This window comes from Cavenderia fasciculata (assembly GCF_000203815.1).
Source record: "Cavenderia fasciculata unplaced genomic scaffold Scf_Dfasci-G-o-33e01.r1-3, whole genome shotgun sequence".
Lineage (NCBI taxonomy): Eukaryota > Evosea > Eumycetozoa > Acytosteliales > Cavenderiaceae > Cavenderia > Cavenderia fasciculata.
Window position 1 is genome coordinate 1262806 of NW_004457734.1, and position 24251 is coordinate 1287056.

General features: G+C 34.2%; 13 protein-coding genes across 13 annotated transcripts; 8 read left to right on the top strand and 5 right to left on the bottom strand.

Annotated features, from left to right (window-relative positions):
* Window positions 1-170: 170 nt before the first annotated feature.
* Window positions 171-2832, top strand: DFA_04744 (DUF255 family protein; the record flags this gene model as incomplete). The annotated part of the gene is made up of 4 exons (XM_004360408.1): window positions 171-628; window positions 706-917; window positions 986-1534; window positions 1604-2832. 4 exons carry the CDS (start codon window positions 171-173, stop codon window positions 2830-2832), a joined length of 2448 nt encoding a protein of 815 aa, XP_004360465.1.
* Window positions 2833-3199: 367 nt separating this feature from the next.
* Window positions 3200-4537, bottom strand: DFA_04745 (uncharacterized protein; the record flags this gene model as incomplete). The annotated part of the gene is made up of 4 exons (XM_004360409.1): window positions 3200-3709; window positions 3795-4094; window positions 4170-4376; window positions 4463-4537. 4 exons carry the CDS (start codon window positions 4535-4537, stop codon window positions 3200-3202), a joined length of 1092 nt encoding a protein of 363 aa, XP_004360466.1.
* A 954-nt stretch (window positions 4538-5491) lies between these two features.
* Window positions 5492-10892, top strand: DFA_04746 (uncharacterized protein; the record flags this gene model as incomplete). The annotated part of the gene is made up of 9 exons (XM_004360410.1): window positions 5492-5683; window positions 5782-6091; window positions 6150-6551; window positions 6812-6974; window positions 7009-8235; window positions 8321-8748; window positions 8819-8979; window positions 9051-10550; window positions 10635-10892. The coding sequence occupies 9 exons, from the start codon at window positions 5492-5494 to the stop codon at window positions 10890-10892; spliced, it is 4641 nt and encodes a 1546-aa protein (XP_004360467.1).
* Window positions 10893-11466: 574 nt separating this feature from the next.
* On the top strand, window positions 11467-12683 carry DFA_04747 (uncharacterized protein; the record flags this gene model as incomplete). The annotated part of the gene is made up of 2 exons (XM_004360411.1): window positions 11467-12253; window positions 12322-12683. The coding sequence occupies 2 exons, from the start codon at window positions 11467-11469 to the stop codon at window positions 12681-12683; spliced, it is 1149 nt and encodes a 382-aa protein (XP_004360468.1).
* Window positions 12684-12785: 102 nt separating this feature from the next.
* On the bottom strand, window positions 12786-13866 carry DFA_04748 (phytanoyl-CoA dioxygenase family protein; the record flags this gene model as incomplete). The annotated part of the gene is made up of 4 exons (XM_004360412.1): window positions 12786-12967; window positions 13047-13392; window positions 13449-13621; window positions 13785-13866. 4 exons carry the CDS (start codon window positions 13864-13866, stop codon window positions 12786-12788), a joined length of 783 nt encoding a protein of 260 aa, XP_004360469.1.
* Window positions 13867-13937: 71 nt separating this feature from the next.
* Window positions 13938-14863, top strand: DFA_04749 (syntaxin 10; the record flags this gene model as incomplete). Its single annotated transcript, XM_004360413.1, has 3 exons — window positions 13938-13981; window positions 14098-14664; window positions 14776-14863. 3 exons carry the CDS (start codon window positions 13938-13940, stop codon window positions 14861-14863), a joined length of 699 nt encoding a protein of 232 aa, XP_004360470.1.
* A 375-nt stretch (window positions 14864-15238) lies between these two features.
* hspc300 (component of SCAR regulatory complex) lies at window positions 15239-15536 on the top strand (the record flags this gene model as incomplete). The annotated part of the gene is made up of 2 exons (XM_004360414.1): window positions 15239-15338; window positions 15433-15536. 2 exons carry the CDS (start codon window positions 15239-15241, stop codon window positions 15534-15536), a joined length of 204 nt encoding a protein of 67 aa, XP_004360471.1.
* Window positions 15537-15935: 399 nt separating this feature from the next.
* On the bottom strand, window positions 15936-16864 carry DFA_04751 (uncharacterized protein; the record flags this gene model as incomplete). Its single annotated transcript, XM_004360415.1, has 2 exons — window positions 15936-16526; window positions 16856-16864. The coding sequence occupies 2 exons, from the start codon at window positions 16862-16864 to the stop codon at window positions 15936-15938; spliced, it is 600 nt and encodes a 199-aa protein (XP_004360472.1).
* A 97-nt stretch (window positions 16865-16961) lies between these two features.
* Window positions 16962-20073, top strand: vps39 (tetratricopeptide-like helical domain-containing protein; the record flags this gene model as incomplete). Its single annotated transcript, XM_004360416.1, has 8 exons — window positions 16962-17031; window positions 17099-17179; window positions 17256-17714; window positions 17787-18338; window positions 18409-18854; window positions 18922-19264; window positions 19343-19743; window positions 19846-20073. 8 exons carry the CDS (start codon window positions 16962-16964, stop codon window positions 20071-20073), a joined length of 2580 nt encoding a protein of 859 aa, XP_004360473.1.
* A 375-nt stretch (window positions 20074-20448) lies between these two features.
* DFA_04753 (uncharacterized protein) lies at window positions 20449-20993 on the top strand (the record flags this gene model as incomplete). Its single annotated transcript, XM_004360417.1, has 3 exons — window positions 20449-20687; window positions 20751-20870; window positions 20933-20993. The coding sequence occupies 3 exons, from the start codon at window positions 20449-20451 to the stop codon at window positions 20991-20993; spliced, it is 420 nt and encodes a 139-aa protein (XP_004360474.1).
* Window positions 20994-21164: 171 nt separating this feature from the next.
* Window positions 21165-21433, bottom strand: DFA_04754 (uncharacterized protein; the record flags this gene model as incomplete). The annotated part of the gene is made up of 2 exons (XM_004360418.1): window positions 21165-21246; window positions 21363-21433. 2 exons carry the CDS (start codon window positions 21431-21433, stop codon window positions 21165-21167), a joined length of 153 nt encoding a protein of 50 aa, XP_004360475.1.
* Window positions 21434-21997: 564 nt separating this feature from the next.
* Window positions 21998-23319, top strand: DFA_04755 (uncharacterized protein; the record flags this gene model as incomplete). Its single annotated transcript, XM_004360419.1, has 2 exons — window positions 21998-22585; window positions 22696-23319. The coding sequence occupies 2 exons, from the start codon at window positions 21998-22000 to the stop codon at window positions 23317-23319; spliced, it is 1212 nt and encodes a 403-aa protein (XP_004360476.1).
* A 132-nt stretch (window positions 23320-23451) lies between these two features.
* On the bottom strand, window positions 23452-23994 carry DFA_04756 (uncharacterized protein; the record flags this gene model as incomplete). The annotated part of the gene is made up of 2 exons (XM_004360420.1): window positions 23452-23526; window positions 23608-23994. The coding sequence occupies 2 exons, from the start codon at window positions 23992-23994 to the stop codon at window positions 23452-23454; spliced, it is 462 nt and encodes a 153-aa protein (XP_004360477.1).
* Between the last annotated feature and the right edge of the window lie 257 nt (window positions 23995-24251).

The following is a 24251-nucleotide window of genomic DNA, read 5'->3' on the forward strand; positions in this document are numbered from 1 at the left end:
ATAAATAAATTAAAAATTCAATTTAAAAGCAAATGTGTCGTCAACAACAATAATTTCCTTTTTCCAATGACACCACATCCATAGAATCTAGATTCTCATTCTATAATATAATCAAAATAATATTTACTATTATTCTTTTATTTATTGTTGTTATCGTTGTTGTTGTCATAATGCTTCTTGTTAGAAGATTGAAACCATCAACTACTGCTACAACACTATCATTTATTAATTCATCTTTTATAAATAATAATAATCATTATTTAATTAAACCCTCAATTACAACAAGAACATTTCATTCAAACAATAATAATAATATTACTACTAATAGTAGATCAACAACTAGAACTATATCTTCATTATCAACATCATTATTTAATACAATCAGAAAAAGAACAATGTCAACTACTACAACTACTAATTCAGATGACCAAGTGTCATCTACAACTACCACCACCACAACAGCTGATCATCATGAATATACAAATAGATTAATTAATGAGAAATCACCTTATCTATTACAACATGCACATAATCCAGTAGATTGGTATCCATGGGGTACAGAAGCATTTGAAGAAGCAAAGAAACAAGATAAATTAATCTTTCTAAGTGTTGGTTATAGTACTTGTCAGTATGTATCAGGGTGCAAGATTATTGATTTGATTCAATTTAATATTGACGTTATAAATCATTTCTACTACTATTTAGTTGGTGTCATGTAATGGAAAGAGAATCATTTGAGAATCCAGATATTGCAAGAATTATGAATGAACTATTTGTAAATATAAAGGTGGATAGAGAGGAACGACCGGATATTGATAAACTATACATGACCTATATTACCGAGGTATTTGGACATGGTGGTTGGCCAATGAGTGTTTGGTTAACTCCTGATCTTGCTCCTTTGACTGGTGGAACTTGTAAGTTGATATATTTATAACCATGGTCACACATATCATCTCCAAACTAACTAAAATACTTTTGTTAGATTTCTCATCAAAAGCATCACATGGAAGACCAGGATTTGGAGTCAGATGTCAACAAATTGCAAATATTTGGAAAAAGGATAAGGAGATGGCTATATCTAGAGGTGCATCATTTATCGATTATCTCAAAGAATCAAAACCAAAAGGTGATAATAATGTAGCATTGTCAAATGCGACTATCACCAAATGTACAGGAATGATTACCAAACAATTCGATAGTGTCTATGGAGGATTTAGTGATGCCCCTAAATTCCCTCGTTGTTCAGTCTACAATGAATTAAATGTTTGTGGTAGTAGCGAGGATTTGGAACAACTCGATTTCACTTTACTTAAAATGGCCTGTGGTGGTATTCACGATCATCTTGGAGGTGGATTCCATCGTTACTCGGTCACTGAGGATTGGAGAGTTCCACATTTTGAAAAGATGCTCTACGACCAGGGTCAAATTGCAAATGTTTACATTGATGCATACCTACGTACAAAGAATCCATTATTCCGTCAAGTTGTCTATGATATCTTACATTATGTTCAAAGAGACTTAACTGATTCACGTATGTTCAAGAAAAAATCAAAGGATTAATTAGAAAATATATATTTATAATTATTTATTATTTGTTTAGAGGGAGGATTTTATAGTGCAGAAGATGCAGATAGTTTAAACAAAGAGACAAATGAAAAACAAGAGGGAGCATTTTATGTTTGGACATTGCAGGAAATCGAAAAGTTGTTGGGGTCTGCTTTGGATACAGAGGTGGTAGCATATATGTTTGATGTCAAACCAAGTGGAAATGTCGATCCTTCATCGGATCCACACGGAGAATTGACTGGAAAGAATATTCTTCACAAGGTCCATACAACTGAGGAAACAGCAAGTAAATTCAATCACACACCTGAAAAGATTGAAGAGATTGTAGAACGATCGAAAAAGATATTGTACGAGTACAGAACCAACAATAGAGTACGTCCACATTTAGACGACAAGATTATTACTGCTTGGAATGGTTTGATGATATCTGCATTTGCAAGAGCCTATCAAGTGTTTGGTGAAAAGGAGTTTTTAGTGTCTGCTCAACGTGCCGTCGAGTTTATTCAAAGTGGTAACTTGTATCAAGAGTCAAACCAGATTCTCATTAGAAACTATCGTCACGGACCAAGCAATGTGGAGGGGTTCTCAGACGACTATGCATTCCTCATTCAAGCACTGTTGGATCTCTATGAAGCATCGTTTGATGAGAGTCATCTAAGATGGGCACTCCAATTACAAAAGAAACAGATTGAATTGTTTTGGGATGAAAAGGAAGGAGGATTCTTTACGACCAATGGCCGTGACCCTACACTTCTCAGTCGCCAAAAAGAGGAGCATGACGGTGCAGAACCATCGGCTCAGTCAGTGTCTTCATGCAATCTTCTCAGACTCTCCAACATGTTGCATTTGGATGAATTTGAAGAACGTGCACAAAAAACAATGGAGGGTAGCTCAATCTACTTGGAAAAGGCTCCATTGGTCATGCCACAGATGGTATGTGCATTGAAATATCTGATCGATCCATTCTATCAAATCACAGTGGTCGGATCACTCGACCCATCTTCAAAACACTACTCGACCACTCAAGAGTTGGTCAATGTCATTCACCAAAAACCAATCCCCAACAAGGTACTATTGTTTGTAGACATTGATGCAGACATGGATAAGAGTATTTTTAAACAAGTTGATCCAGATTCATCTGTTGCCAAATACACACTATCAAATGATCAACCAACAGTCTATGTTTGTAGTAATGAAGAAGGATGTTATGCACCAATCAATACAATCGATTCAATTAATAATCAATTAGATAAATTAAAATAAATAGAGAGAAATGGAAATTAATTAACTTTTTTAAAAAATGATCCATTAATGGATCATTATAATTAGGATGACGATTCAATTGTTTGTTATTGTTTATTTTAAATGAATAAAAAGGATAATAATAATAATGTTATATTGAAACAAGGAAGGGTTGAGCGGTTTCCCAACACAAAGATCAATTGTCAATTAAAAAAGTCTACATTATTTCGGGGAGTTGAGGAAAATGCCCCTCCTCGCCTGTTAGATGGTACGAATTAGAACTCTTCTCGTTAAAAGTTGAAGAAAAAAATCAATACTATGTGGCATTTAGATTGTTGGTTGTCTTGTACCAAACTTTTGATCGATCCTCTAATTTATATATTTATATTTAGTTGGGAGGAACATAGATAAATGTAGTGTTTGGATTGGTTTGACGATAAAGGAAATCTTGAGAAGTGATATTATAGATTCCCAACATTTGACCGTATACCTGACCCTTGGGTGGGAGTGGTACCTGGTAGATAAAGTAGATTTCATCGTCTAGACTTGCTGCATCGACAGGGTCTGATGCTCCGTATGGCAAGTGTTTAGGTGAAACCATGACACTGTGTTTACCATTGGTTGGATTATACGATATGATTTGTGTAGACGCCACTTCGGGTGTTGGTGCCAAATACAATGTAATGATAGAGGTTGGCGATTCGACCTTGATAAACTTCATGGTATAGTAGAATCCAAGTCTAACAGCTCCCAAAACCGACCCATTATTGATTGATAGAGTGAGCATGTATTGACAACCTCCTTGACCACATGGTAGCGGGAGATTTAATTCAGATTGATCAATTACTTGATTTTCATCATCATATCTCTCTGATTCTTCTTCTTGATCATCCTCTTGCTACAATAGTTAAATATTATTAATAAGAAATAATTCATAAATAATTAATAAATCATTCTTTTTCTTTTCCTTTTTTGCAACATACATAAAATGTATACATGGCATGAACATAAACAATATTATTTGGATAATCAAATATGTATTGTGCTTCAGTGGCATAACAAGTTGGATAACAAACGGCTGCTACCTGAGGTAGGGTGATGTTTGGTGTTCCAGGTATGACGTTGAGTGTATCAATATCGAGTGTAACAATTGATCCATAATGATAGATATCAAAGACTATAAAGTTTTGATTTGTAGGATCCATAATCACATAATCAAAGTATAATCCTTGAACTTGACTATAGTTGTAATAAACAATAGATGTATCTAATTTTTGGTTTTTCTATAAAGAGTATAATTTAATTTAATTAAAATGAATGGCAATGGTAATATATGAATGAATGAATGAATCACTTACAATATCAATAAAGTCAATGACAGTTGTTTTGTTTACATAATCAACCCAACCAACACCAATTGCCAATACATCTGAGATGTATGGCATCTCTTGGTATATTCTTTGATCGAGTTCAGGAATGGTAAATATAGTTTCAGATTGACCATTTGCAACATTGATTGATCTATAAGTTACACCAACTTGATCAAATCCAAATATAGTTGATACCTAATGAATGAATGAAAGAATGATAAGTTAGAGAGAATAATTAAGATTATCCATCTTGTGGTTGTTTCATCATTACTACTACTTACAGTGGCATGTGATATTTGAACTAATATTGAAAGAAGTAGAATAACTACTACTGTTGGTGAAGAATTAGATGTCATTATATTATGTATATGTTAAATAAACAACAATGGTTTACAAATTTCGTCATCACTCCTTTTATCTTCTATACCAGACATCTCCGTCGTGTACAGAAATCAAAAATATCTTTTAATATCCGCCTAACACTCGTTTGATGATTCCTTTGAACTCTCTTCCCTCTCTCTCTTATATTGGTTTAAGATCTTATAGGACAAGACGATGATTGATTTATAAATATGAAAAGATCTTTCGTTCATTGTTACAATTCCCATGACGAGAACAGAGCCTTTACATCATGTTCAAATAATGATTACACCAAAATATCAAAAGATTTGTTTGTTGTTACCTGTTCAAATATCCTTACAACCTTGTATATTAATCCTTGATTCGATACCAGGGATAATAATAATAACAATAAATCCTGTACTGTAACTTTGACCACTATAGTCGGTGGTATTGAACATGTCTGCCTGCTGCTTCTGCTCTGTGTCGCTCTCTAATACTAATACTATTGAAATAGATAAAGTGACAAACAAACTATATCATTTGGTGTAGTATCTTCAACAAACAATATAATAATAATATTTGTTTAAGACGAAGATGCATATATTGGGTGTCTCTTACTTTTGAAAGAATGAGGGGTCGGCTTGAATCAGATGATCCTGTCCATTTTAAAACATGTTAAAAAAAAGTTGTATGAGTTTTCCTTTTGTCCCTCTTAAAACACCAAATTAGCTGTGAAGATTTTTTCATACGCAGTATTTCCCTTACCCTTTTTGTATCCATATTCTATCTGTACAATTCAACTTGTCATTCTATTTATATCTATCGAGTAGTAGATTGTAATAATACAGATACAGATACAGATATACAACAACAGACAACACATTACGACTATTAGTTAGTTAGTTAGTTGTAATCTTATTTATTTATTCATATATATACATATAACAAGACAGATAGATCGATCTAAAATGTCTAGTAAAAAAGATAAACTATCTAGAACTCCAGTAATGGAGAACATAGTCAATGCATTACTTTGTGCTGCAAACGATGGTGATGAAAAGGTCAGAACCACTGTCATTGCTTCCATCTATGAAATTGGTTTCCGTCAACCAAATATTGTATTGTCATTGGCTACTGAATATTTAAACAAGAATCAAAAGGTATGAATAGAATCTATCTATCAATCTATATATATCAATATATAGCTTACATTTAAATGTATACTGACCGACTGATTTGATTTGATTTTCTTTTATAGATTGACCTAACACATAGAGTAACATTATTGAAATCAGTTCATTCTATTCTTGGTGAAAAGAGAGATGAGATTGTCGATTCATTGTCACAACAATTGATTCAACTGTCGGTGGCTGAAATGACCCGTGACAAAGAGGTTGTACCAGATTGGCAACAAGCAGCCTCTTCTTTAATCGTTTCTCTTGGCATGCGTTACCCAACTCAAATCATGGACGAGTTGTTAAAGAGATTTGAAACTGGTACCATCCCACATTACTTTGTAATGAAAACACTTGGTGATTTCATTGGTGCCAATCGTATGTTGCAATTATGTTTGTTTGTTGGTTGTATGGTTGTACTTATTATTTTTTTTGTTTCCTTTTATTTTAGCAATTCCAACAATCCCAAGAATTAGAGATGTATTATCAAGAGTATTACCAATTTTGGGATCAATTAAACACGATAATATTAAATGGGTATTTGCAGCAGCTTTGGGACACTTTGCCGATGGTATAGTGTCGTATGTTTCCAATATAGAGGCGGGTAGTGACAAAACATTGACATTGTACTCGTTTTCAAGCGAGTTTTATCCTGCTCTCGAACTCATGTTTAGCAAGTGGTTGTCAACCAACCAAGAAAAGGTACGTCTGGTGGTCATCCAGGCAATCGGCTCGATTTGTGCTATTCTCTCGGTTGAACAACTCGACTCGCAGATTAACCGTATTGTCACGGGTGTCTTGTCACATTTGAAAAAGGAAAAGGATTTGTTACCCGTCACACAAGCATTATGCGGTATCTTGGACGTGTGTGTCAAGAACAACCTAAAGACACAGATTGACCCATTACTTGTGAGCATCATGGCAACACTCCACCCACTCGTCTGTCTCATCCCCGACTACAACAACCCAAGCTCGACCAAGACCTTTAACGAGGTGTTGAGATGCTTTGAGATTGTTGGACGTGGGTTTTCGGATCAGTTGGTGACATTTTTGTCACAAAAGCTCGAGATCAAGGAAGCACGTTCGCGATGCGGTGTGCTCAATATTCTCAAGCACATCATCTCGCGTCTCGACCCAGAACTCGAGGACAAGAAGAGCTTGATCTTGTCGGCGATCAAGCCATTGATTCTCAGCGAGACATCGTTGTTTGTCAAAAAGTATTTGGCACAGGTTGTCATCTCGATGGCGTCGCACCAGTACATCCAATTGCAGGGTGGTGAGTGTCTGATCGAGTTTATCATCAAGGGTAGCAGCCATATCGTCGACACGGAGATTGGTCGTCCTGCACCAGCCGCCCCACCCAAAAAGAGTGATGTGCCAGCCGACATGAATGTGACAGAGATTGAATTTAGATCGATTTGCGACAACATTCTCAACCTCATCACCACCACCATCCCCGACATGGAGAGTGTGTTGTGGCCATACCTATTTGAGGCTGTCACCCCAGCCGACTATACTGGCGCCGTCCCCGTCGTTGCCAAGTGTATCACCTACATTGCTGCCAACAAGCGTGAGACTGACGCACCAGACTATTTTATCGATTTTGACAAGGAAGTCAATTTGCCCAAACCAACCGCCATCATTGCACGTCTCTTTGTACTGCTCTCTACCCCACACCGTCGTAACCAAATTGGTGTGCGTGTACTTGAACTCATGCGTAATATTGGTCCTATCCTCCATCCATCTATCTGTGACATGTGGGATGTTACTCTGCCCAAGTTAATCCACTTCCTCGAAGAACACCCTGATTCCTCGGAAACATGGAACAAGACACAATGGGAAGAACTTGTCTTGCGTCTCTTGTCCGAGACGATCAAGAACGCTGCCGACGACGAGTGGACCGTTCACCTCGGTAATGCCTATGCCGACCAAATCGAACATTACAAGCGCGACCCTATCCTCAAACGCTCGCTCTACAAACAACTCGGTCTCCTCATGCAAAAGTGTTCGCACAAGGAGTTTGTCCGCTCCAAGATTGAAATCATGTTCAACTCGGTCGACTACACCAACGCACTCGAAAATGAAGGGTGTGCAATCGGTCTTGGTTACACTGCCGCCTCACACTTTGACATTGTACTCGAAAAGATTAGCATGTTTATCAAAAACAACATGGTCAAAAAGAGTGGTTTCTTTTCTAAAAAGGGTGGTCCCAAGGGCATCAAGAACTGCGTGCTTCAAAGTCTTGCCTATTGCGCCACCTATGCCCAACCCGCACTTCTCTCTTCGCGTGTCGAAGTACACATGATCAACCCCATCAAACCATCGATCGCCCTCCTCAAAAAGCCTGCCAAAAAGATCTCTGCCATTAAAATGATCGATCACATTGGTAAAGCTCTTCATCAAGATCGTATTCCAGGTTTCATCTTTAAACAACGTGACGACCTTTTCAAACTTGTCATTAGTTATATGAGTACTCCTCCACCATCTGTTAATCTTCAAACTAAAATTGATGGTATTAATGCTTGTTCAACTTTAATGTAAAGAAAAAGAAAAAAGAAAAAAAAAAGAAAAGAAAAGAAAATAATATATAATACTTACTTTTTATTTTTATTATTTTTTTAGTAATCTCCAACCATTATTACCAAATGATTTAGAAAATCAAATTGTGATGTTATTACTTCAATTTTATAATACTCAAAGCAGTGCAGGAGCAGCTGATGAACAAGAAGTCAATCAATTGATTACAGCCATTAATAATTTATTCTCTACCATTTTGTTCAATCAACCAACCATTGCATGTTTGAATCGTCTCATTCAATATTTGGATCCACTATCACGTTCAAAGGATGGACACTTGCGTGAAAAGTCATTGTTTTGTATTCTATATTTGGTTAAAAAGTTTATTGAATACAGTGCCGAATCTGAAAACTTGCCTGGCGATAAAAAGTTTGAAAACATTGGTACTACACTTTCAATTGTTATTCCAAGATGTACAGATCCAGAAGTTAATATTAGAAAATATGCAATTGAATCTATTCAATTAATCCTATGTAAGAGAAACAAAAGAGAGAGAAACAAATACATGTAGCTTATTAACAATTGTTATTTTTATTCTTTTAGATGTTGATTATATGTTAAAGACAGCAACACCAGAAATGAGAAGAGTTAAACCAATTGAACATCTTCATCCATTATCATCAATTAAAGAAACCATTACAACTACAGATGTTAATGAACAATTCCAATCTTTATTAGAAGTTGCTTCTGTTATTGCTAAAATGGTAAATATATTAAAATATTAATATATTAATTTAATAATACTTATTCATTTTGATTTTGATTTCTATTTTAGATGCCATTGGATGAATTACCAAAATTCTTGGAACAATCATTAAAGGGATTACAAGACCTTCAAACCTATAGTACCAATGGTACATGTATTATAATTAATGGATTGGTAAAGAGTAGAGGAGGTGAGTTGTTTGATCATGTTGGCATGTTGGTCAAAGGATTCTTGGCAGCAATGGAAGGTATTACATCAGACACTACAATGAATGGAACATTGGTTTCACTTCGTAGTCTTGCCAACCACCATTTGATTGCTGTATTGAGTCAATTGCTAGAGTTCCCAATGCCACATAGCGTTCATGTCATCAAGGCATTACAGATTGTGTCAAAGGACAAGAATTTGGTAGTACCAACCTTTAACCATTTGATGGATCTATTGAACAACAAGCCAATCTATGAGGATAAACCAGACCCCAAGGACAAGAAAAAGACAGTGCCATCTCAGTTTAATGTAGCACTCGCCACCACCTCGTCGCTAGGTGAGATACTCCAATTGGAAGAGTTGGAGGATGTTGCCAACCACTTTTACGCACAACTCTTTTGCACGGTCTCTTTGCGTGCCGGTACCACCAACAACTCGCTCAACTCAACCTCTGAACACCCAGGTGTAGGTGGTGCCAAGGGCAAGTCCGTCACTATCATCCCATCGCAGCAGTTGATCGCCACATTCCGCCAGTTCTTCAAGTGCACCAAGGAAGACGAGATGCTCGAGGAGATTGACAGCGCCATCGACAACTTGGACAAGGTCGACTACCCCAAGTCGCTGCAAGAGATCACTTCCAAGGTCGCTCAAGCACACCCCGACCTCATCAAACCTATTTTCGAGTACCTCATCCCCTACCAAAAGAGCAACTATGTGCCACAACGTGTAGTGACTACTGCTATTGTCGCCGAACTCGTCAACCACTGTCCCGACAAGGAACTGTTGCAACGTCTCATCAACACATTGCTCGGAGCACTCGTCGAGCCTGCTATCAAGCTCATTTCACTCAAGGGTCTCTCCAACATTGTGTCTTGCGGTGCCGAACAAACCAACCGTTACGCACCAACCGTCATTGACGCTCTTTCATCGTCGATCGATGATTCGGACGAAGTTATGGCCATGGAATCAATGCTTGGTCTCTCCAAGATCTTTACTGTCGTCGATGAGTCTCGTGTAGCCCCCATTCTCGTTAATATTTGCAACCGTATCAAACCAGCCTTTGAGAAACCCAACGATGAGATTCGTGCCGCCTCTTTCACACTCTTTGGCAGTCTCTGGCGTTTCGGTGGTGGCCTTGCATCCGATCCCTTTTACGAGCAGATGCATAACAACCTTCCATGTCTTGTAATGCATGTCAACGATGAAAGTGCAGCTGTTCGCAGTGCCTGCAAAACTACCCTTCGTCAACTTTCAGCTCTTCTCCGTGCCGATCAAGTTAAAGTGTTTTTCCATAAGCGTTCTTTTGATGCAGACGCAACTCTTGATTATGATGAATTCTTGGATGAATTATCTAAAGTTTTGGTAAGAAATGGAAATAGGAAATAGGAAATGGAAAAGATGATCAATTTTATTAACTCTATTATTTATTATTTATGTTATTTTTAGATTACATTCTACACTGACAGAATTAATTATTTCTTAATGACTACAATTGAATATTATAAGAGTAATTGGGTTGTATTACGTGGTAATGCAGCCACATTGACAGGATTTATTTTAGGAAATATGCCAGAGGAGAAACGTATTAGTACCACTCTTAATCCAGCCATTATCACTCAGTCTTTGATTCGTTTACTTGGCGAAAAATCAGCCGAAGTTAGAAAGAAGGCTGCCGATTCAATGTCTTATCTCCATACCTATTAATAATAGAATAATAATAATTAGAATAATAATAAACTTATAACATACATTTTTTACATTCCATTTACACATCCAGCTGGATCCAAAAAGACAATAAATTTAAATTTAAATTTAAATTTAATGCTTCTTCTTCCCCCATCATACTCTATTGTATCATTTTAAATCTTGGATGAAAAGACGGTTTAATTTAAAATGATTTAATAGAGTATAATGAGGAAGGTTGTGAAATGTTGTTGGACACATGTGTCGAGACAAACATTAAAAAATATAGTTGATTAAAGAGAGAAGACACATATGTGTCTTGATTAGTTATTTAGTTTATTTCGCTGCATGTGTTGACTATTCTCCAAGTACCATCTGAATTCTTTACAAACAATACTATTATAGGAGCCCCAAATGGTTACATCCTTTAGAACCAAACTCCTTGATAGTAAAGAATCTAATTCCATATATATATTAAAATCACTTTACGACGCCACGGTTCAATCTCGTCCACAGTGTATATTATACCGATGAAGAACAAATACATCTTTGTGAAAAGAAAGATGATTGCCCATTACATCGTTTTCCAAATACAATGACCAAAGCTCAAATAGCTCACTCTCTTCTCATACACTATTATCATCTTTATCAAATTGACCCCAACAAGGAATCGGTTAAAGATAAAGTCTGGAAAAAGTTTGTTACACCGTACGAGGAGTGTATCAAAGCATTTGGAAAGGAGCATTATTATTATGGCATCTACATTTTCAAAGATTGTATCAGCAACAAGAAAGGCGAGATCCCTGCAATCACCAAAACAGTCAATGACGATGGATTTTATCTCAACTTGAATACCAACATTCCACTAAAATACCACACAACTTTTAGCGATAAAGTATGGATACAACAACAATCAATGACTTCCACTGAAAGAGCAAATGAATTAATGTTAATTCACATGAAAGTTTTGGTGTCAATCTTGAATCAAATCATTCTCAAGTTTAGGGGTCCAACAATTCCCAAACCAAGTGATTTTGGTGACATCCCACATTTCAAACATTTTGAAAACTTTATCAAGAAGCTCATTTCATTGGCCAAGCTCAGCGAAGAAGATATCATCAAGATATGTACGATGCCAAAAGGTTGGGGTAACATTGTTCACTGTGGTCTTACCAGTGGTAGTGTTCCAAAGGACCATCCAATCATTAATACACAAGTTAACCTTGAACTCGATGGAAATGAACTATCTACTCCATCAAAGGAAAAGTTAAAGGAGTTCCACAATGCATTCCATCGTGTGGAAGCTTGTTTTCCCTCGACCACCACCGTATCATTCACAAGTACTCCATTGCACAAGTTTGCCTTGTCAAATAATGATGAACGTATGATATATATAAAAAAAAAAAAGTATCAATTAGATATATAAATATATTAACATATTTTCCCAAAGTATTACCAAACCTTCATCGTGGTAGGAGTGGTGTCGAAACCACTGATACTTATCAAGAGGTTTGGGATAACCTTGAGAATAGCCTGAATCTATTCTACAGTCATATGGGAGATCCTATGAAAAAGCAATCCATATTCGAGTTGGACAACAATCCCAATCACAACCATAATATGGAACAGGATGACCACTCTTCATCCACTTCTACTACTACTACTACAACTACTACTACGACCAGTACAATTCAATACCAAGATGACTCTGATGATGATGATTTAAATGGTGTTGATTCAAATGAACACTGGATCCAAAGAAAGAAACAAAGATTTGACCAACCTTTCCACAAGGAACAAGAAGAGGATTAAAAAAAACAATTCACAACTTAAAATAAATATATTAATAATAATAAAGTTTTTAGATTATAAATATATTGATATTTTATTAAATAAATAATTATTGTATTAAATTTAATTGATAAAAGAGTTTATGCTTTCAGATTTATAACCATCCTTGGAATAGGTGATTGGGAAGAAACTTTCTTCCATCTCTACAGAATTGTGTAACTTGTATCTACCATAGATGAATCCAACATCCTTTTCTTTGAATTTAGTCTTGTCTGGAATAAAACATAATGCATAGGCCATTCTCTCTGTTAAAAAAAAAATAGATCATTAATTTAACATTAACCATAATTGGAGTATGGTATATTTCCATCAAGGTTTACATACCATTCTTCATACTAGTATTTGAACCTGATCCATGCCAAGTCAAACCATGGTGAATACCACAACCACCTTTGGGGACTACAACTGGGACAACATCTGGTTTTTCAATACCTTCCTTTTGAGCAGCTTCGTTTAGGTTCTTGGTGTAAGATGGTGGAACATGGAAATTCTTGACCATACCAGAATGAGTGTTCCATTTATGACTTCCCTTTACATACTCTAAAGTACCATTCTCTGTAGAAACATCAGTCAATGCCAACCAAATAGTGACAACTGAAACTGGATTGAAAAAAGTTAAATATGGTTCATCTTGATGGAATTTGATTGGACCTCCACCAATTGGTTTCCACTAAAAGATATATGTTAGAAATTGTAAAAATTTAATAGAGATTTAAAATTATTTACAAATAAATCATCTTGAGCAAGACGAGCACCTTCCCAACCCATTAAATCGGCAGCAACCTTTCCCAACTTTTCACTCAATGCAACTCTAGCAAAACTAGGATCACACTTGAATGCATTGGCAAGTTCACGAGTAGTATCATTTCTTGATAAATTTGGTCTCCAATTTAATTCATCTAAAAAAAGAGAGAGAGAAAAAAAAACAAAATATTGAAAAAAAGAGTGAAAAAAAAAAAAATATTAATATAACATTATTTCTCAAATAGGGGAATATTATAAAAACTGCAAATTATTTAATTAACTACCCCTAAAAAAATACTATTTGATTCTCCCAACAACAGTTCCTTGAATTATTCGCAAGTGAATCACAATTATTAGTCTTGATGAAAGATATAAATAGATAGATTATTATGGAGGCCATCATATTCAATAAATATATATTTACTCACCAACCACCATAGCTAGCTATCATAGTTATAATATATATACATCATGTCAACTACGCTGACATCTGATCCATTTTACAAAGTACAAGCGTAAGTAAGGACCTACCATGGAGGATTGATATATCAATTGCAAGCACTTATGTATACGTATATGAGGTCGACTGGATTATTAACGATCATTGAATGTGTATATTTATTTATTTTAGTGATATTCAATCATCGTTAAAGCTGCTAACAGATGATCATCAAATATGGAAACAATTACTGGCTGAAACTAATGCTACTGCTGCCACCAAACACCAAATTAGATGGACTACCAAAGAACTTAAAAGGGTGGTAACCAGACATGAAGATACATTGAGAGAATTGTCAGACTCTATTGTAATAGCTGAAAAGAATAGGGAAAAGTATAGATTGACATTGGTTGAAATTGAAAATAGAAAGAGATTTGTACGTGAATCATTGGCACTACTTGTCACCATAAAACATGATCTTTATAGCAATAGTAGTAATGAATACCACAAGATTGATTACTCTGACAATCTAAAAGAATTACTATCCTCTTCTACTCCTCGAGGAGTAGGTCTTGAAAAGAGAAGGGCTGATGATCGACTACCAACCGAAGATTATGAAGTTCAAATGGGTGGCCAATATTTCATACAACAACGATTATACAAAGAACAAGATAAAGGTTTGGATCAACTACTCGATAATGCCAAGGAATTGGGTGAAATCACAAAGACAATGGGTACTGAAATTAAATCTCAAGGAATGTAAGTATTCAAACATGTTGTCCTATCCTATCCTATAGGATCCATATATATGTGTATTGAATACTATATTAAAATTAATATTAATATTATCTATTCTTTTTTTTTTTTTAGAATGTTGGACAAGCTTGATAAAAGAGCAGATCATTCAACAAATACATTGAGTGGTTTAATGAGGAGATTGGATAGATTTATGACTTGATCGATCCAACTCTTTGGAGATATCTGTCTATTAATTATAATAATAATAATTAATAAATATCCATGTAAATAATTAATTATTGGTTTTTGTTGTTGACCCTCTTTGAAAATAATGTGATCTCTCACAGCTGTGCATTTTTGATGCACCCCAAATTAATTAATTTATTGATTTTAATAATTGGTTACCTCTTTTGAAAACTTAATATCATAAATTCTATATTTTACTAATAATAAGAATAAACTCTGACTCTTTCAACCTATATTTTAATATACATTTTAAAAGGTTTTTTTTTTTTTTTTTTTGACAGCTCAAATCGATCAAATCTGTGTGCAAAGTCAGTATTAGATATTAAAGTAATAATTAACATAATAAGACATGTCTAAATCACACATTCAAAGAGATTGGGAACAAAGAGAGTTTAATGAAGAGATCAGTTTAAACATTCAAAAGATTATAGATTTCCTAAACAAGTTTGGTATGTTTCAACACAGGTGGTTTGATCGATCATCATCATCGTCATCATGTGAGCAAATCGGATTGTACTTACATTATATCTATTATCATTATAGATCTTTCAACTAGAAACAAACTAGCAACTGTAAATGAAAAGTTATCAATGTTGGAAAGACAAGTTGATTATCTTGAATCTGCAATCAAGACTGTCAATGAATAGATAGAATAGAGTAGAATAGAAAGATAGAGATAGATAGAAATATAGAGAAAAGAGAGATAGCATTATTTTTTGGTGCCATCTAAACCTTATCACAAACTTGCGCAACCATCCTTGTACTCTTTGACTCACAAACAGTAATTAAAGAAGAAAGAGGAGATAACAACAACAACAACAACAACATGTAATAGCAAAAACACACAAGTAAAATAAACCAATCATTGTATAATAGGAGAAAACTACAACATATAGGACAAGACATTGTTAGATCTAGATTTATATCGGGGACGACCCTTCAAACCTGTGGGTTAGGGGTCTATCATCATTGTCCGACGATATTAATAATAATTTGTTTGTGTATAAGATATAACTTTTGTTTATTTTTAGATCTCTCTCTCTCTCTTAAGCGAAACCATAGTTTGGAATCTTCATTCTAAGGAAAACGATAGCGATATTGTATGAAGCGACGATTAAAACAAGAGCGGCGATAAAGATATAGTTGTTGTTTTTGTCTTTGTTGAGATCAGAGAGAATGAAACCAATGGCACCCAAGGCAAAGATAAATCCAGCAGAGAGACCTTCGATAATGAATTGACCATTGACACGATACATCTGAAAGACCGATGGCTTTTGTACACCACGTTCATCTTGCGAGTAACCAATCGATGGTGGTTGAACGATGAAATCATAGATGATGCCACTAGACACTAAAAAGTAGGTGACAAACACAATCACAAACACCTTCATTGGTGATGGATAACTAAATGTTGGTGTCTTTAATCTAAGGCTTGGTACCTTGTAAAATTTGAATGGTAATTCTAATATTCCGCTCATCTCTCTAAGTTGTTTGTTGATGTTACTATTATATGTACAAATTTGATTTGGTTGGGGTTGGGGTGGGTTATATTGTTGATCTATGATATGAGATTGCCAACAAGTTGATTCTTCTTCTTCTTCTTCTATTACAAATACAGTGTGGAATGAATGAATGATCTTCACAAACAAACAAGACAATCTTTTGATTGGGGAAGGGTGAGGAGCGAAGAGAGAGGAACATCCTCATTTTGACTTTGTTTGTTTTTTTTAATTTTTTTTTATGAGTGGCCCTTCACCCTTAAAAAGGTCAAAACAACCTTTGACATCATCATCGATAGATAGATAGATATTACTCTTTGTCTTGTTGAAGAGAGAATAGTAAATAAGCTGATTAATATTAAAGAGGACAGAGTAGTATCAATCTAGTAGCATTAGCATCAGGTTAGAAACTTCATCCACCCCCTTAAAAATTTGAAAATCCACAACTTAGAAATTTCGAAAGATACTTCATTCATTCATTATCATTAAAAGTAATAGTAATAGTAATAGTACATATAGCATTCAAGTAAAGAGAGAGAGAGAAAACTAGGATACTAGTTTATCATTACAAGAATGAATTCATTTACCTCTGTTAATGTAATCGATAAAATACAACAAAAAATAGAATGTATTGATACATGGGGTATGTATATGTATAACAATCAAGCAAGATAGGAAGCATGTTACTAATGTATCGTTTCAATCAATAGAGTTTAGAGGTGTAAAGAGACTTTTACTTGGTACTTATGAAGGTTATGTATTGATATATGAGGTCACTGAAAGACCAAATGGTATGATATAGATATATAAAAGATATTTAAGTGTAGTGTCATTATTTTGTTAATTTATTCGTTTATATTTTCGTAGTATCAATTAAACTTGTTGATACAAAACAATTATCAAGAAAACCAATTCAACAAATGACAGTATTGGAACCATACAATATGTTGGTGATCTTGACAGATGGTGATCTCAAAGTATTTGATTTGGTGAATGGATTTTCACAAAGAACACCATTGACCAAGGCAAAGGGATGCAATGTGTATGCCGTCGCTCAAAACGGATCTTCACTCAGTCTCTGTGCAGCTGTCAAGAAAAAGTTGATGTTGTACAATTGGGATGGCACTGATTTCCTCGAGTCTAAAGAGTTTAACATACCAGATATCACCAAAGCATTGGATTATCGTGGCGACTCGATTGTCGTTTGTTTCAAAAAGGCTTATAATATTATCAACACCATCGATGGTAGTGTTCACAATGTTGATACTGAAAAAATATCATTTGCTACCTTTTTCCAAAACAATGAATTTTTAATTGTAAAGAATAGTATGTAAAGTAAAATTAAAACGTTCAATCAAATTAGTATATATTTATTTATTATTTCTTTTTCTTTTTTAGATATGTCATTCTTTATAAATACAGATGCAGTACCGACAAGAAAATATGCATTAACATGGTCAGATTCACCAACCAATTTGACGATTTACTATCCATTTGTACTTTCGATTGAAGCACGTCAAGTGGAGATTCAGATTGTTCCAGAGTCCAAGACAAACTCCAAGGCCATTTCACAGACACTCTTTATTAATGGTGGTAAGGCGATCACGTCGAAAAAGGATATCTACGTGGCCTCCAACTCTACCGTGTGGAGACTTGTACAGGTTCCCATCCTCGAACTGGTCGATCAGTTGGTCACCAACTCAGAGTTTGAAACAGCCATCAACGTACTCACAAATTCACCAGACACTTTGCCAGGCAAGCGCGACAAGTTGTCCAAGATCAAAATCTCGGCTGCCTATCATCAATTCTCAAGAGAGCAATACATCAGTGCTATGGAACTCTTCCTCAGTGCTTCATTTGATCCTCTCAAAGTCATTTCACTCTTTCCTGGTTTCCTTCCACAACTTCTTCAAGAAAAACTTTCAGTTCCAATTCAAACAAAAGATCTTGGTAAATTTAAAATCATAATATATTAATAATAATGATCATTTTGATTACTTATACTTTTTTTAATTTTTAGAAAAAAATGAAGATGCATTGGGAGCATTGGATGCATTTTTAGTTAGTATTAGAAAAGAATTACAGAAACCAGATAGACCACCATATAATTTAAATCCACCTGAATTACACAACTCTGGTTATGATCTTCCAACATTGATTGATACCACTTTGCTCAAAGTCTATATCAAATTAAAACCAAATTTGATATCAGTCTTTTTCAATCTCAAAAACAGTTTACACATTGAAGAGACTCAACGAGTGTTGATTGAAGAAAAGAAGTTTACAGAACTCGTTACATTCTATCAATCCAAAGCTATGCATCGTGAGGCTCTTTCATTGTTGGTCAAGAATAGTGGACCAAAGGAAACCATTGCCTATCTCTGTACATTAGGAAAACAACATATAACCATTATTTTGGAACAATCTAAATGGGTACTTCAATCTTGTCCTGATGAAGCTTTATTAGTATGTCGATAAAATAATCAAATATCCAATTCAATTTACTTAATTTATTCTTTTTTATTTTTATTAGATTTTCACAACTGAAAGAAAAGAAAAAGATGAATTACCACCTGATCAAGTTATTCCACATATTAGTGCTCATGCACGTTCATTGTTGATGGAATATTTGGAATGTATTATTAATAATCCTATTCATCCAGACAAAACCCCTGATTTCCACAATGCACTCATTTTCGAATATCTCACCAAGATCAACACCTTTATTAGACATTCACCAGCTCCAAGAGCTCAAGAAACACCTGCTGCCTCTGAATTGGGCAATCTTCGTGAAATTAGATTAAAGTTGATCAACTTTTTACAAACTTCTAAATTTTATCTACCAGAAAAAATGTTATCAAGATTCCCTGTTGATGGTAAGAGAAAAAGAAAGAAAAAGAGAAAGATAAAGAAAGAAAACAATTGCTAAACAATCTTTTCTTTTACTTTTTTAGATTTATTTGAAGAAAGAGCCATTTTATTAAGTAAGATTGGTAGACATGAACAAGCATTGGCAATTTATGCACATAAACTTAAAAACTTTAAGATGGCAGAGGAATATTGCGATAGAGTATATAATCGTGATAGTCAAGACTCGAGAGATGTCTATCTCAACCTTTTAAATGTATATTTGAAACCTGAAGGAACCGATTCCAAACCACTGATTGGACCAGCACTTGCTCTACTCAACAAACACTATCGATCAATCAACACTCCAAACGCACTCGGCTTGTTGCCTCTTGAAACCTCCATCAAAGAACTCTATCCATTTTTCGAATCTGTCATTCGTGACAATACCAAAACAAAAAGAGATAATCAAGTTATTAAAAATTTATTTAAAGCTGAAAATGTAAAGGTAATGTATCACACAAAAGTTAAAAAAAAAAGAGAGGAATATATATAAAACTCAATAATATTTGTTAACAGTTCAAACTCTTGTTTTTTTTTTACTATTTAGATTAAAGAGGAATTAATTCATTTAAGATCAGGTGTAATTAAAATTACAGATGATTTAATTTGTCCTTATTGCAATAAGAGATTTGTTGGTACAAATGCATTTGCTGCTACTCCAAGTGGTACTGCAATTCATTATGTTTGTTTCCAAAACCAACAAAATCAAAAGAATTTAATGAATGGGTCAAATAATAATGCAAACAATTTCCAACCTGGATCGTATGAATACTAATAACAAATAACAATAATAACAATAGCAACAACAAACAACAGTATTAACAATAATTATTAGACCATCAAAAAAAATAGCAACAACAACAACAATGTGTAGTGGCATGGATAAAATAAATGACCAAACAAACATATCTCGTTTTTGTACACATGTTAACATGCTAGAGATCAAAATGAGATCTCGTAATGCAATGTGTTTCTCGTGTTACACCACTCCTCCTCTAAACACATATTTTTTTTTTACATTACCATCGACAAATCCAATTGAGATAAATATAAAAGAAAAAAATATATATTACATTATATCATGAATGAATATTTATCCAATTGATTGGTTGTTGTACAAATATTAATATATTTAATTATAATAATAATCATGTCAAAGTATAGTAATTTTGTATTTAAAACTAATAATTATCCAATTAAATTTAAAAATCATTTTCATAATATCCTTGCTAATAATAGTTTTAATAGTACTATTACTACACCTACAAATGAAACCATCCAACATGTAGTAAATATCAATGAAGAATCAATTCATTTTGTAATCATCAAAACTTTAAAAGATAATGGCAAAAGTGAAGTTGGTGATGATTATAATTGTATATATATAGTGTATATTTTTAATTGCTCCAATGACAATATTCAAGACCTTACAATTCAAATTAAAATAAATAGTGATCATTCAGTTCCATTGTCTCTTGGTGATATTGAAAACATGAGATATGATAACTCTACCAATTCATTTAATCTTCCATTTCTCAACTGTCTCCCTTCCAATGGAGTACACTCTTTTAGGTATGTTTATAGCCCAACTCAATTCGAATATCCAATCTCCCATTAACTAACTCTTTTTATAGTTTTAAAAGTACAATAGATTTATTAGAGTCCCCTATTTTAGAAATTATCGAAATAAATTAAACATATGTATATAAATCTAAATTAATCTATTTTTTTTGAAAGTTAAACAAGTGTTTTATTTTATATAAATGATTTGATTGCTACCATATGTAGATATGGTTGGTAGATAAAGGATAAATTGAAACTCAAAGGGCCAATAAATTGGGGGGAGGGAGGGATTTCAAAACAAATTTACTTTCTTCCAGATTGGTTTGGATTCATTTGATTGGCTCTGTTATCCAAGTTACTTGGAGCTCCGCTATAACCAGATGATCTTTTTAAGAAAAGAAAAGAAAAGAAAAGAAAAGAAAAGAAAAGAAAAGAAAAGAAAAGAAGAAAAAAAAAATTAGAATAAATGATCTATTTCTATAAAAATATTAAATTATTTACCTTCCAGGTCCAGTTGATGGATGATTTGGGTTTTGTTGATTTGATTTATTGTCTTGTGCTTGTTTGTCCATTTTTAATTATTGTGAATGGAATAATATTGATGTTCATTCTTTTATACCTACTATTATAAATTAATTCATTTAAATCAATTAAATGGGAACAAACAATAAAAGTAATTATTTATTTCATTCCCAATTCGGTAGGATATGACCCCCACAAACCAACCCTACAGTTAAAAATCGAACCAATGAGTGCTGTTCAAGGTGATTTATTGGTAGGTTGGATTCACCCTCGCAGATTGACCACCGTAGTTGGCAATGAAAAAGTAAAATGTAATTCGTTCTCTCTTATCATCTCAAAGAGGGATCTATAATATTTACTATTCAAAAATATAATTATATTATTATTACTATAATTATGGATATAATATAAGCAGGAGAAGAAGTTAATAATTAAATTTAATTTTAGTTCAGTAAATAATGATTGTGAATAGAAAAAGTATTCTTCTTCTTGAAGAGTGCCACAATGCATACTATTTGTTAAGAAAAAATGATATTCTATGAGGTTGTTTTATTCAATCTTGGCATGAAATTGAACTTAGTTTCTTTTCTTGTTGAATATAAAACATATAAACAATGTGTGGATCGAGTGTATACACCAGACGAATTAAAGAAGTTCAAAGTATGCCAATTACAGACTTTGTGTCTGACGAGAAAGATAGCCTTTGCAAAATCAATGAGCAAGCCTACTATTCCTATCAACACAGTATGAAACGATACAATAATACTGCTAAACCTCTGAAAGACTATTATGTTGGATCTGTTGACTTTGCATTACCGGTATATCTCATCGTCAAGATCTTTAGATATACTTGGGATATGTTGCTAGACAAGACTATCCCACCCGAACCTACTGAAACCCACTACCAAAGATTCAGGATGGCTCTTCGCTTGGCTTCGGTCAACAAACAACTGTTTAGTGTGATTTCATTGTTTCCTGTATCGATGAAACTCTCTTACCGTGATTGCAGCGCTATGGAGAACAAGACATGGTGCGTTCTCAAACGTCCCACCAAATTGACAATGCAATTAGAAGATGCTAATTCACTCCTCGCCGTAAAGAATCTCTACCCTGCACATGCAGAGTTATTGTCAATGGTCACCAAATTCAAGATCACCCGACTCTTATGCAGACCATTCACGTTCTATCACTTCAACAAATTGGTAAAACAATGCACAATCTGTCAAGTTTGGTAATTGGTGCTATTAAATTGGATGAAAGACATTTTAGACTATTGGCTGGTATCACTACATTGGTCAAATGTGATTTCCAGAACACATTGCTTTGTGTCAAAAAAGGTCTTGGTCCCTACACGTACTTGGAAGAATACTTTGAGAATGTGAAACATCCAATGGTAAAGATGGTGCTACCTGGTGGATACCAAATCACCAACAAAATTATCGTAGACTCGCTCGTCACACTTGGTGCTAAAACCATTCATGCTGAACACAAGAATCTCAAGAAATTCATTGCCACTTACACCGCTTCTTTCTTTCCCCGATCAATGCCACCCAACACAGTACTATTAAATCCACCCCCTCCCATTGTAATCGATTACTATCGTGGCATTACCCATTTGCGTATCTACCTCGAACCATACCTTTTTGATACTTGGATCGAGAAAATGCACATATTCCCTAGTTTGGTCACGTTGGAAAACACAGGTGCCTTTGCCCTCGAGTTTGCTAGCAGAGTATATGAAAGTCAACAAAATCCATTCCTCTCTTATTTCATTGTCTGGTGTGGTTTAAAAGATTTGGTCCCCGCACCAAACACCAACTCTAAACTTGAATACCTTAAAGAAAAATGGATCTACTCTAATGGTACCAAAAGATTTGGTATCAAATCAAACAACAAGATAAAAAATAAAAAAAGGACAAAAGAATTGGATAATTAATATTTTTGGAATGGAATCTTTTTTTTTATTATTTATAATCCAGCTAGATAATGGTTGTTATTTTAAAATAAAAAAAATAACATTAGGTAGGTAGTACTACTAACTGACAGAGATATATAGCGATTATGAAAATTAACCAAATGCAGCACTGATGGCACCAGCAATAGCACCACAAGCCTTTGCAGCACCAGAAAATGCTTTGACCGCCTAAATTTTTAAAAAAATTAAAAATAATAATTGATTGATTAATATTATTGTTTTGATTGATATTATTATTATTTTACATACACCAAATAATGGGGTAAAGTTTGCCTTGTCCAACCATAACTCATTTACTTGCAGGAAATTGGAAGTGTAAGCGACTGCAACAACATCACCATCGATTCTGAGCATTAAATGACGGTAATCATCTCCTTCCTCTCGGTAAGCAGTAAGAACATGATCATATGATCTTGGATGAATTTTAAATTCTTTTCCTTCATATGATAATGTAGTGACTGAGGTATCTTTAAAAGCATTGACCATGCTTACTTGTTCTGCGTCAGAAGCATGCCAATTGGGAGAAGAAGCCATTCTCTTTGAAGTATTGGCATCTAAAATGACCAAAGCATCAAATTTCTTTGAGAAATTATCAAATGCATTGTTCATAGATTGAACATATTTCGACATATCCATTTTCAATTATTATTATTATTTATAAATATAGATAGGAAATAAAATTATTAAATATATGGGAGGGATAAAAGAATGATTGAATGAATGAATGAATGAATGATCAAAACTCAGTTACTCTTTGAATTCATTGTGTAATCTGCCTTGGTCACACACCAATGTGGTTGGAGGTAGAGACACCAATGTTATGATATAACCACTCTTGACTGGATGAAATTTAAAACCACCCGTCAAGGAGGTTTTTTATTCATACTTGCCTT